Here is a 13,608-nt window from a genome sequence, read left to right on the forward strand (position 1 = left end):
GGCTACAAGAACAGCAGCCGACGCCAAACCACCTCCCCGATCCATGAGCCTCTGCCATCGTGACAGATAAGGAAGTGGGCACTAACTCCTGCAAGTCACGCCCCATCTTGTGGAAGTTGCTGTCACCTGCTTCATCGTCATCGTCACTGGCCCAAAGCCTGGAATTCCCTTTCCAGTGGCATTGTGGGAGCTCCTGCGTCAGGTGGGCTGTGGTGGTTCAAGGGGCAGGTCACCACTGCCCCCGAAGGGCTGGTAGGGTTAGCAGTAGTGCTGAGGTACGCATAGATCCTGACAAATAAGCACAGGAAGAGATTACTGTGAAACAGCTTGCACTGATCTTCAGAGGGAAATCATTTCCGCCATTGCCATTTTCTCTCCTATCTCCTGCGCCAGTTATTAACCCACATCACAGGGTTTACATACTGTTCCGATTTTACAAGCCTCATGCATGGGAAGCATTATTAGATGCCTTCGGGATGTTTGTATAGGCTAGTCATTTGCTTAAAAATGCCACTAGATTAGTGTTAGAAATTCATACTTGCTTTCCTTGATCATCTCATCCTTAGTCACCTCCTGTGTTGATAAATACCAGTACCTTCCCCACGTAATGTGTAGTTACCAGTTAACTCACCAGCCATTTGGCCCCATTTGAAGTCATTTCATTCCTCATTCCTTGAAATTTGCTATTCTCGAATATAAACCCTGTTATGTCACTGTTCTATATTGACTGATTTTTACTAATTCCAACCAATTTACTAAATTTAGTTTGGCTTGTTACTCATTATTAAGTCCTGCTCTCCTGTTGGATTGTAAGTGTCTGACTCAATCAAGTGCCTTGCTTGAACACTTTCTGGAAAGAATTGCCTTTGTAAATTGTGCGTAGCTGTTCTTCCACATTCTGTGATGAAAAATAAATCTTTTACAGAAGGCGCATTGTTTTTGCAGTGTTTCCTCAGACGTGTGCGTGTTCACATCCTCTCACTGCAGCATTTGTTGGGTAGATTGTGTTGGATTATGTCATTGTCCCCCATGCACCAACACACAGTTTCATAATCTTTACAGCTGTGACTCTCTCTACCACCTCAGGGCTGTGAAGTGGAGCAGGCCTCAAACACCAACAAGGCCTTGAGCAACACAACCTAAGGCCCTGTCCACAAAATCTGACAGCTTGTGCAGTAAGATCAATGAAACTAACATCCTAGGAAAGATTGGCATGAAACCAATACTTCTGGAAACCGTTATCCGAAGGAAACTTTGCTATTTTGGACACATCTCAAGAACTGACGACACACTGGAACGCACTGTGCTTGAAGGCAGAGTAGAAGGAAGCTGTTCCCGAGGCAGACAGAGGGCAACCTGGATCGACAACATCGAGAAGTGGACCAGCCTCACCGCCAGAAGTGCAAGAGGTTTGACTGCTGACTTCGCAGTGGAAGAAAGTGGTCACCAAGGCTCTGGCAGAGTATGGCACAGGATGATGAACATATTTAAAATATTAAAAAGTCAGAAAGGCCCTTTTAAAAAAAAACAATTAACTGATTAATCAAACTAAAATCAACTAAAAACTAAAATACAAAGTCAATCCACTTACATTGCTGTATTTTTTTTAATGGAAGGTCATCTGAGTGAGGCCACATTGGATGTGACTGTTGAGGTATACCCACCTCCTCAGCATAGCCCATTATGGAGCTCCCTCAGATTCTGTGCTGAGCCCAGGGACGGTGCAAGAGGTCAGAAGCACCTTCTGTGCTGCATTGTGGACAGCACGGAGGCCCGGAAGGTCCTATCAGCCACGAGCTAGTTCTCTCTGTTGATGACTCTTGTTCAAGGCCTATCCTTTGTTTTCCTTTAGCCTTACAAAAATGTTTACAAGATATTTTTGCTCAGATTGTTCATGCCTTTGCAGTTACATCTTGATTTATTATTCATGGAGCTTCTTGAATTTTCCTGTCCTTTCCAAGAACTCTGTAACCTTAGGGTAGTTAGGTTCCTGTCATGCTGCACTTGTCAGCTTTCCATAATGGATCAAAGTCATCAAAGTATTTATTAGCCAAGTGTGTATACCTGGAGACTCATCAGGCAGCCACAAAACAAAGAAATTCAATAGTATCCATTGAAACTTCCACACAACAAGACCATCAAGCACCCAGTGTGCAAAAATCACAAATCATGTAAACAATAACAAACCGTAAACTAATAACACGTAGAACATGAACCGTAGAGTCCTTGAAAGCGTGTCCACAGCCACGGAGCCAGTTCACTGCTCAGGTGAGTACTGATGACTGCAGGCCACAGCTGCAGAGTCAGTTCAGCACTCCAAAGGGAAATTACAGGATGGCAAATCTGCTTTTGAGGTTGATAAGTCAGTTAATAAGATTTTATGATCGTCATTGTGCCTTAGTTCCATATCTGACAAATTCCCATTGAACTGAAGTTGTGCTTTTAGCTTGCTTTTGTGTTGTTTCTTATCCCATGAATATTGTTACCATTTGCTCTTGAGTTCTTGACTTGCCCTTTGGATCTTCATTGGAGAAGATGAGCAAAGCTCATCGTTTAGAATTGAAAAGTTCTGTTTACAGAGAGACAGGTTGGGGAGCAGGCTGTCCAATGTCCCCATCAATAGTGTGATTGTACAAGATGTTGGTGAGGCTACATTTGGAATATTTTGTTCCGTTTTGGTCATCCTGTTATAGGAAATATGCTATTAAGCTGGAAAAGATTTACGGGGATGTTGCCAAGTCTGAATTATAGAAACTGGTTGAGCTTTACTCATTGGAGCCTAGGAGAATGAGGAGTGTATAGATAAGGTGAATGTGCAGTCTTCTTCCCAGGGTTGGGCAATCAATAACTTGAGGGCATAGGTTTAAAGTGAGTGGGGAAGATTTAATAGGAACCTGCCTTTTCGCCCTGAAAGTGGTCTTTATGTGGAATGAGTTACCAGAGGAAGTGGTTGAGGCAGATACACTAACAACTTGAAGGAAAAAAAATTGAATAGCTATTCCTGTGCTGTATGACTTTAAGGAAGAGTCTGTAGCCTTGTAGGAATGAAAACCACATTATAGTTCAACCTGCATTATTATTCAGCCATTTGAATTGGATGGAAGTAAACGAAATGAAATTAAATGAAGTCACAAAATTGTTGCAAATAAAATTCATAGCTATAATACCCATTAACTGCATTTATCAATGTCATCGGATTAAATCTTTAACATTCAAATTTCCATCTAAAAGTTAATAGTGTCTGTAATGTTCTCATCAGCTAGATTGCTTTGTGTTATTGCCCATTACAGCATCTCCCATATGGATCCTCACAGTGTGAATCAAACTTCCTTTGACAACTTTGTAAAAATTACCTTCTGTATGTGGCTTCTTTGGCAAGGCCTGTATTCATTTGTTCTTGGGGAAAAGGGAAGCAAGCTGCCTTCTTAACCATCACAGCTGCTGAAGCTGGAGGGAGTGGTGAAGGAGGGAGAAGGAGATGATGAGAATGGTTGCCGAGGTAAGAAAGAGATGGAGGCAGTTAGGAGAAGATTGGACAGAGAAATGGAGATGGGGGTTGGCAGTATATACAGGATTGAGTCTCTGTTTTTCAAGCAGTGCACAACGAATATATTCTCTAATCATTCCTAGACTTCCTTGCCATTGGACCAAGCTATCACCCTGTCATATCCATGGGGCAGGTGGTGTGCAATAGCTTCCCTCATTTAAAAAGAACTGCTCTTTCTTCTTTATGCGCTGGTGGGAGTGATGAAAATTGCCTTGACTTTTCCAAGAAATCTCAAGGTGATGACTTTTTGTTTGCAGAGCTGCCTTGTATTCATGCGCAAGTTGGTGTGTCTGGGCAAACAATTAAATTTCACCAGCCTCGGTTGCAAAACAAAACTTGTATCGAATTGACTTTATTTCTTACATCCTTCAGATACATGAGGAGTAGAAATCTTTACGTTACGTCTCCATCTAAATGTGTAATGTGCAAAGTATAGTAATCTGTAATAAATAGTATGTACAATAAGATGTACAACTGGACAGTCAATATAGTTTAGAAATACAATTGTATCAGTTTGAATTAATCAGTCTGATGGCCTGGTGGAAGAAGCTGTCCTGGAGCCTGTTGGTACTGAGGACTGGGAGAAATTCAGAGACCAGCAGAGGAGGACAAAGGGCTTAATTAGGAAAGGGAAAAAAGATTGAGAGAAAGCTGGCAGAGAACATAAAAACTGACTGTAAAAGCTTTTATAGATAAATGTAAAAGAAAAAGATTGGTCAAGACAAATGTAGGTCCTTTACAGTCAGAAACGGGTGAATTGATCATAGGGAACAAAGACATGGCAGACCAATTGAATAACTACTTTGGTTCTGTCTTCACTAAGGAGGACATAAATAATCTTCCAGAAATAATAAGGGACCGAGGGTCTAGTGAAATGGAGGAACTGAGGGAAATACATGTTAGTAGGGAAGTGGTGTTAGGTAAATTGAAGGGATTAAAGGCAGATAAGTCCCCAGGGCCAGATGGTCTGCATCCCAGAGTGCTTAAGGAAGTAGCCCAAGAAATAGTGGATGCATTAGTGATAATTTTTCAAAACTCCTTAGGTTCTGGATTAGTTCCTGAGGATTGGAGGGTGGCTAATGTAACCCCACTTTTTAAAAAAGGAGGGAGAGAGAAACAGGGGAATTAGTCTGACATCGGTTGTGGGGAAAATGCTAGAGTCGGTTATCAAAGATGTGATAACAGCACATTTGGAAAGAGGTGAAATCATCGGACAAAGTCAGCATGGATTTGTGAAAGGAAAATCATGTCTGACGAATCTTATAGAATTTTTTGAAGATGTAACTAGTAGAGTGAATGGGGAGAGCCAGTGGATGTTGTATACTTGAGATTTTCAAAAGGCTTTTGACAAGGTCCCACACAGGAGATTAGTGTGCAAACTTAAAGCACATGGGGAGAGCCAGTGGATGTTGTATACTTAGATTTTCAAAAGGCTTTTGACAAGGTCCCACACAGGAGATTAGTGTGCAAACTTAAAGCTCATGGTATTAGGGGTATGGTATTCATGTGGATAGAGAATTGGTTGGCAGACAGGAAGCAAAGAGTGGGAGTAAACGGGACCTTTTCAGAATGGCAGACAGTGACTAGTGGAGTACCACAAGGCTCAGTGCTGGGACCCCAGTTGTTTACAATATATATTAATGATTTAGACGAGGGAATTAAATGCAGCATCTCCAAATTTGTGGATGTCACGAAGCTGGGCGGCGGTGTTAGCTGTGAGGAGGATGCTAAGAGGATGCAGGGTGACTTGGATAGGTTAGATGAGTGGGCAAGTTCATGGCAGATGCAATTTAATGTGGATAAATGTGAGGTTATCCACTTTGGTTGCAAGAACAGGAAAACAGATTATTATCTGAACGGTGGCCGATTAGGAAAAGGGGAGATGCAACGAGACCTGGGTGTCATTGTACACCAGTCATTGAAGGTAGGCATGCAGGTACAGCAGGCGGTGAAAAAGGCAAATGGTATGTTGGCATTCATAGCAAAAGGATTTGAGTACAGTTGCAGGGAGGTTCTACTGCAGTTGTACAAGGCCTTGGTGAGACCGCACCTAGAATATTGTGTGCAGTTTTGGTCCCCTAATCTGAAGAAAGACATTCTTGCCATAGAGGGAGTACAGAGAAGGTTCACCAGATTGATTCCTGGGTTGGCAAGACTTTCATATGAAGAAAGACTGGATCGACTAAGTTTATACTCACTGGAATTTAGAAGATTGAGGGGGGATCTTATTGAAACGTATAAAATTCTAAAGGGATTGGACAGGCTAGATGCAGGAAGATTGTTTCCGATGTTGGGGAAGTCCAGAATGAGGGGTCACAGTTTAAGGATAAAGGGGAAGCCTTTTAGGATCGAGATGAGGAAAAACTTCTTCACACAGAGAGTGGTGAATCTGTGGAATTCTCTGCCACAGGAAACAGTTGAGGCCGGTTCATTGGCTATATTTAAGAGGAAGTTAGATATGGCCCTTGTGGCTAAAGGGGTTGGGGATAAAGCAGGTACAGGGTTCTGAGTTGGATGATCAGCCATGATCATACTGAATGGTGGTGCAGGGCTCCTGCACCTATTATCTATGTTTCTGTGTTACTGGCTTTTGTACTGTTTGCTAGATGCTAACAGCTGGAACAGATTGTGGTTGGGGTGACTTGAGTCCCCAATGATCCTTTGGGCCCTTTTTGCACACCTGTAGCTATAAATGTCCTGAAGAGTGGGAAGTTCATTCTACAAATCAGTATTTATTATCTATCCATAAATACGAGTCAACCACATTATTGGGTTAAGAGTTTCAGATAAGTCGAATCAGTAAGGATGATAAATTTCCATTAGTGAGTCAGAAATCACAGATGGACCAAGCCAATAAAATTTCCTTACAATTAAACTACGGATTCAATATAAAAACCACTCTGATTCACCAATATGTCTTTAAATAGTTTATTGACAGCATTATCGAGACCAACCTTTCATTCCAGATTTATTTAATTACTTGATCATAAATAACTCACATATTAGAAGAGAAGAATTTGATATCATTTTATATCATTCACCTCACGCAGATCTAGTGAGGCTTTTGATATCCTCCACATTCAAAGCTCTGCTACCCGGTAATGTCCAGGTGTCTTCTCAGGTCTGCAAACAATTGCAGATGGGTGCAGATGAGATGTAACACCTCAGAGAGATTGTTATGTGTGCTTTCCCAGTGAAGAGTGTTTTGTTTGTACAGATCTTCATGGTTTATTTAGTAGTTTAATTGTTGGTTTGGTTATTTCCAGATAGTATATCCATGGTCGCAGCATCTGTTTCCAACATCGTCTCTCAGACCAAGATATTGCCCAAAACCTTAGGCCTAGCAAACGTGAATGTTGCACCCCAAATGGTGAGTACTGAACAGCTTTCGGTGGATTTGTGACTCTTTCAGTTATCTACTTGCGAGATGTAAGTGTAATAAAATATGCTGATGTGTTCTTCAACTACATTGTCAGGAAAGAATGTATTCTACTGTGGTGCAAAATGCTGCATATTTTCTGCCTTTCTTTTCAAGCGGTAGTATAAGAGGAAACTAGATTATTTGACTCCCCAGACAGAGAGACTTTGCTAAGTATTTTTACCATCTGTGAGACCCATGAAAAATACCATATGACACAGAAAAGAGAGGAGCTGAAATTTGGGGAAACATAGATGAACACAAGATGCTAGAGGAACTCGCAGATAAGGCAGCATCTACGGAGAGAAATAAAGAGCCGAGCCTAGTAGACCTTTCTCATCAGGCCTGTTGATGAGAGAAAAAAAAACTTCTATTACAAAATAGATAACCTGCTAACATGTTCAAAAATTATACACGTATAGATTCTGACAAGTGCAATTGATGATCAGCCTGTCAGTACTAAAGCAAATTTTGCAGGTTAAGTTAATGCAAAATTCTGTTTTCGTTTAGAGTCAGATTCAGTCACTATTGTGCCCTCTGCTGAGGTTACGATGAAATAGTTGGCTGTGATCAGTCAGAAACACAGGAACGTAAGGAATATATGAATGATGAGGCCACCTGGCCCTTTGAGCCTGCTCCACTCTTTAAGATCATCTACCCTGCCCCTTTTTCGAGCGCTATCTTTAATGTTCAAAAACAGACTGATCTGTGCCGCCAAGCGGCCATCTGGAGTAAATAATTCCAGAAGTTTTCGTCCTTCTGAGTGAAGACATTTCTGCTCATCTCATTCCCATATGGTTGATGTAGCTGAAGTTCATATTTTCCCCAACAGGTGGCAGCAAAACATCTTTCAGATATTTACCAACAATTTGCCTTGATGCAGATGTTGAGCAGAGTTTTGCTTTGAGCTAATGTGACACTTTGGTCACTTCATTATATTTTTGTAGAGATTGCTGGAAAGGCTTGATGATTACTTAGATTTAATAAATTTTGTTAAAGATTGCATTTAACTTTTACCTGAAGGATAAAATTAATATTTTGCGCTTCAAACCTAAAATTAAATTCCTATCAGCATTGGATTGAGAATTGAGCAAATACATAATGCTGAGGAGGTCCACTACTTTCTGCAAATCTTTGCGGAAGGTGCAAAGATCTGAGTGAGACTTCTGGCGGTGAGACATGCAGATGCTGATGAAGAACAAGGAAATGCTTTCTTAGGTGATACTTCCAGGATTGTAACCAAGCTATAAAGCCTTTTTTATTTCATGAAGCAATGTGTTTCATTCTGGCTCATCTGATTTCATGCGATCTCACTTGCTTAAATTATTTTCTTGGGCTACAGAGGCTATCAAAATAGCAGCCAAGGTAGACTTGTATTATTGGAAGCTGCTTACTAAGAAAAGGACAACTTTAATAGAAAATGATTTGATATGTCACTTATTCTGCTTAATACTGAGTTTCTATCAGAAAGTGCTGCTGTTCTCTGATCTGTTTAAAATGATCACGTTTTAACACTAATATGACTTCATAATACTGGAGAATGCTTTAGCAGATGTTAAATATACTCTATAAATATCCTTTGCATTGTGCAACACATTTTTTTCCCTTTTGGCATTAAGTATCCTCAAAACTATCTTGTGGGAAAACGAATATGCCTTACCTTAATTGGAATCACAATAATTGAATGAAGTTCTTGAGTCTATAATCAGAGTTGACAGAATACAGCTATAACACTGTAAACTCAAAGATTCAAAAGTAGAGTTCAAGGTTTGAAAAGCAGAGTTTTACGGCATTTTTCTCTTGAGTTGGACAGTCAAAGTCAGGGCTGTGTAAAAAGTGCTACCCTTTAATCAGGAAGGTGATTGAGATTTTAAAGGCAGAGTTTTGTGGCAGTTTCTCTGAGTTGAGGAGTGACTGATCAGCAAGAGGGATTTAGTAGAAAGGGCCAATAAAAATAGCTCAGGTGTAAGCAGGGTGGCCATTCTTGTTAGTGTGCTGGTCTTCAGAGTGGCTTTGGCGAGGTAAAGTATCTTGTAAGTTACTCTCTGCTCTTTCTTGTTCATTCCTCATCTGTTAGGGTATGTTAGCTTAGTGCAAATGGTTCCAGGAGCAGTGTGTTGTACCGATATGGGAAGCCTGGGAGACCTCCAGTGTCTCAGATAAACACATCTGCACCGAGTTGCAGCCCCTGAGGTAATGTATTAAGGAACTGGAACTGCATCATGAGCTTCGACTCTTATAGGAGAATGAGGTGGTGATAGACAGGAGCAACCAGGAGGTTGTCACCCCTAGATTACAGAAAACAGATAACTAGGTGACTGTCAGAAGAAGGAGAGGAAATTCACAGCCAGTGCAAAGTTCCCTTTATACAACTTTAAATATGATTGAGGGGAGAACGACTGACCAGAGGGAGCCACAGTGACCGGGTCTCTGGCACTGAGTCTGGTGCTGTGGCTCAAGAGCAGGGAGGTGAAGAGGACTGCGGTGTTGATGGGAGATTCCTTCGTCAGAGGTACAGAGACGAGGTTTTATGGGTGCAATAGAGACACCCAGGTGGTATATTGCCTCCCTGGTGCCTGGATCTGGGATGTCTCAAATTGCTCTCTGGCTTCTGCAAGGGCGAGGATGACCAGCTAGAACTCTTGGTATGTAATGGCACCAATGACATGGCTAGACAAGGTCAGGAGGTGCTGAAGAGAGATCTTAGGTACAGTAGGAAGTTGTGAAGCAGGACCTCCAGAGTAGTAGTCTTTTGACTGATGCCTGTGCCAGTGAGGGTAAGAATAGGATGGTTTGGTAGGTGAAGGTGTGGCTTAAGGAACTGGTGCAGAGGGCAGGGGTTAAAATTTATGGATCATTGGGATCTCTTCTGGGGAAGGTACGACCTGTACAAAGGGGATGGGTTACACCTGTAACTGAGGGGGTCCAGTATCCTTGCGGGCAGGTTGGCTAGAGTTTAAAATCAGAATTGATAGTGCTGAAGATGAAGTAGTTGGATTACAAACAGAGTGAGAATCCTAGCAATTCGCAGTCAACAGGATGAGTTGCAATGTCAAAGGCAGACAGAATCAAAAAGGATGAATACAGGACTCAGCTGTTATATTTAGATATGCACAGAATAAGGTAGATGAATTTGTAGCTCAGTTACAGACGGGCATGAACAATGTTGTAGGCATCACTGAATCATCGCTGAAAGAAAATTATAACTGGGACCTTAATGTCTAAGGAAACACATTATATCAAAAGGACAGGCAGGAAGGCTGAGGGGGTGACATGGCTGTGTTGGTGAAAAAATGAAATCAAATAATTAGGAAGAGGTGACGTAGGAAGGTGTTGAATCATTGTGATAAGGAGCTGCAAGGGTGAAAAGACTCTGATGGGTTTTATATTCAGAGCCCCAAACAGCAGTAAGGATGTGGTCTACAAATTATAACAGGAGATAGAAAATGCATGTATGCAAAAAGGAGAATGTTACAATAGTCATGGGGGATTTCAATATGCAGGTAGATTGGGAAAATCAGGTTGGTTGCTGGATTCCAAGACAGGATTTCTAGAATGCCTAAGAGTTGGCTTTTTAGAGCAGCTCATGTTTATGAACCGGAGCTGTTTAGTAAGCTTAAGGTAAAAGAACCCTTGGGGATAAGTGATCATAATATGATCAAACTCACTCTGCAATTTGGAGAAGAACCTGTTTTCATAAGACATGCTCCCCAATCCAGGCAACATCCTTGTTTGGAAAAGAACACTGGCAGGGGTGACGGTAGAACAGCAATGGCTGGAATTTCTGGAAGCAATTCAGAAGCTCAGGATATATAAATCCCAAAGGAGAAGAAGTACTCTACAGGCAAGATGACACAAAAGAAGTAAAAGCCAACATAAAAGCCAAAGAGAGGGCATATAATAGAGCAAAAAATTTGTGGCAAGTTAGAGGCTTGGGAAGCTTTTAAAAACCGACATGAGGCAACAAGAACAGTCATTAAGAAGGTAAAGATTGAATATGAAATCAAGCTAGCCAATAATATTAAAGAGGATATCAAAAGTTTCTTCAGATACATAAGGTGTAAAAGAGAAGCGAGAGTGGATATCTGACTGTTGGAAAACAATGCTGGAGAGGTAGTATGGGAGACAACTAAATAGCGGACGAACTGAATAGGTATTTTGCATCAGTCTTCACTGTGGAAGACACCAACGGTATGGTGGAAGTCCCAGGTGTCAGGGAGCATGAAGTATGTGAAGTTACCATAACTAGAGAGAAATTTTGGGAAACTGAAGGTAGGTAAGTTACAAGAACCAGTTGGCGCACACCTGAGGGCTCTGGCAGAGGTGGCTAAAGAGATTGTGGAAGCATTAGTGATGATCTTTCAAGAATCACTGGTATGGTTCTGGAAGACTGGAACATTGCAAATGTCACTCAGCTCTTCGAGAAGGGAAAGAAGCAGAAGAAAGGATATTATAGGCCAGTTAGTCTGACCTCAGTGGTTGGGAAGATGTTGGAGTCGATTGCTAAGGATGTGGTTTCAATGAACTTGGAGACACATGATAAAATAAGCTGTAGGCAGCATGATTTCCTCAAGGGAAAATCTTGCCTGAAAAATCTGTTGGAGTTCTTGAAAATCAGTTGATGTTGTATACTTGGATTTTCAGAAGGCCTTTGACAAGGTGCCACACTTGAGGTTGCTTAACAAGCTATGAGCCCATAGTATTAAGGAAATGTTATAGCATGGATAAAGCAGTGGCTTATTGGCAGGAGGCAAAGAGTGGGAATAAAGGGAGTCTTTTCCGGTTGGCTGCCGGTGACTAGTGGTGTTCCACAGGGGTTTGTATTGGGATTGATTCTTTTTACGTTATATGCCAGTGATTTGGATGATAGAATTGATGGCTTTGTTGCAAAGTTTGCAGACGATATGAAGATAGGCAGAGAGGCAGTTAGTTTTGAGGAGGTAGTGAAGGTTACAGAAGGACTTACACAGATTAGGAGAATGGGCAAAGTGGCAGATGGAATACAGTATTGTGAGGTGTATGGTTATGCACTTGGGTCGAAGAAATGAAAGGGTTGTCTGTTTTCTAAATGGAGAGAAAATACAAAAATCGGAGGTGCAGAAGGACTTGGGAGTCCTTGTGCAAGATTCCCTGAAGGTTAATTTGTAGATTGAGTCTATGGAAAGGAAGGCAAAAGCAATGTTAACATTCATTTCAAGAGGATTAGAATATAAAAGTAGGGATATAATGTTGAGACTTTATAAAGCACTGATGAGTCCTCTCATAGAGAATTGTCAGCCGTTTTGGGCCTCTTTGAAAAGATATGCTGAAACTGGAGAATGTTCAAAGGGGGATCACAAAAATATTTCCAGGATTATCAGATGAAGAGCAATTCATGGCCTGGGCCTGTACTCACTGGAATTCAGAAGAGTGAAAGTGACCTAATTGAAACCTGTCGAATGATGAACGGCCTTGATAGAGTGGATGTGGAGAGGATGTTTCCTATAGTGGGAGAGTGTAAGATTAGAGGACACAGCCTTGGAATGGAGGGGAGTCCTTTTAGAACGAAAATGGAGAGGAATTTCCTTAGCCGGAGTGTGGTGAACCTGTGGAGTTCATTGTCACAGGCAGCTGTGGAGGCCAAGTCTTTATGTGTATTTAAGGCAGAGGTTGATGGATTCTTGATTGGTCAGGGCCTGAAACGATACGAGGAGAAGGTAGGAGACTGAGGTTGAGAGGAAAATTGGATCAGCCGTAATGAAATAGTGAAGGAGATTCAATGGGCCAAATGGCCTAATTCTGCTCCTATATTGTGTGGTCTTATGGCCTAGCCTCCGTTTGGAACTCCTTTTGGTATATGCTGCTTTGGGAACAGACTGAGGAGCTCCATTGGTTTGAACGGCTTGATATACCGTTCACTTGGATAACCTTGCAAACAATTTGTGGCAATTAATCTTTTATTTTCCAGTAGATATGAAGAGAGATGGTTAGTCTTGAAACTCTTAGTTCCTCCTGGTAGCAAAGCTATGCTTGAATAGAAACGTAATTTTCGCAAGCTGTGCTTTAATTTTTCAAGTTTGCACAACAAAGAACTAGAGCACACTTCTGTACATAAATAAGCAGCAACAGTTGATCTCAGCACAAAAGTTAAAAGCTCCTCGATACGGTGAGCTTAGTTTTGCCTGAAGTGATGCTGCTCATTAAGTTTTTTAAGGGTTAATCTGTGAACCAGTGAAAATGCCATCATGTTATTGCAGTATGGTGATAGGATTTTATGATAGAAAATGCCATGACACAATTGAAGAAAACTGTATATTTAAACAAGATTTGTTTCTCAATGCAGCATTTAAATTGCCTGGGAAAGGGGTAGAAACTAAGCAAATTCAGGTTCATTTGAGAGATGGACAGGAGAATGGTCTATGAAAAATGGAAGGTAATGGATGAAGGAATTCAGGTGTTTCCCCTATTGATTTTGTTGTTATCTGCATATGAGTTAAATTGTGATTTGCAATGTGATGCCAAAATGGGTGTGATTTCATCACTCTGTCCTCTGAACAATTTTTTCAAGTAGAATTTTTTTTTAAAAAAAGCAGGTACTGGTAATTTAACAATTTAAAAAAATGGAAAATACTGCCAATACTTAGTAGGTAAGGCCACTTCTATG

The 13,608-nt window shown here is 41.2% G+C and overlaps 1 protein-coding gene across 11 annotated transcripts in view; it reads left to right on the plus strand.

The window, feature by feature from the left end:
* The window catches only part of LOC132407396 (transcription factor Dp-2-like), a 261,808-nt gene that overhangs the window by 152,588 nt on the left and 95,612 nt on the right, over positions 1-13,608 (plus strand). For 9 of the 11 annotated variants that reach the window (XM_059993849.1, XM_059993859.1, XM_059993868.1 and 6 more), the window contains one exon: positions 6,814-6,917. In XM_059993849.1, the coding sequence (XP_059849832.1) occupies positions 6,814-6,917 (104 nt within the window). The remainder of the gene's footprint in view (positions 1-6,813; positions 6,918-13,608) is intronic. The other 2 variants (XM_059993882.1, XM_059993873.1) reach the window with 1 other exon arrangement.

Source organism: Hypanus sabinus, chromosome 2, assembly GCF_030144855.1.
Source record: "Hypanus sabinus isolate sHypSab1 chromosome 2, sHypSab1.hap1, whole genome shotgun sequence".
NCBI lineage: Eukaryota > Metazoa > Chordata > Chondrichthyes > Myliobatiformes > Dasyatidae > Hypanus > Hypanus sabinus.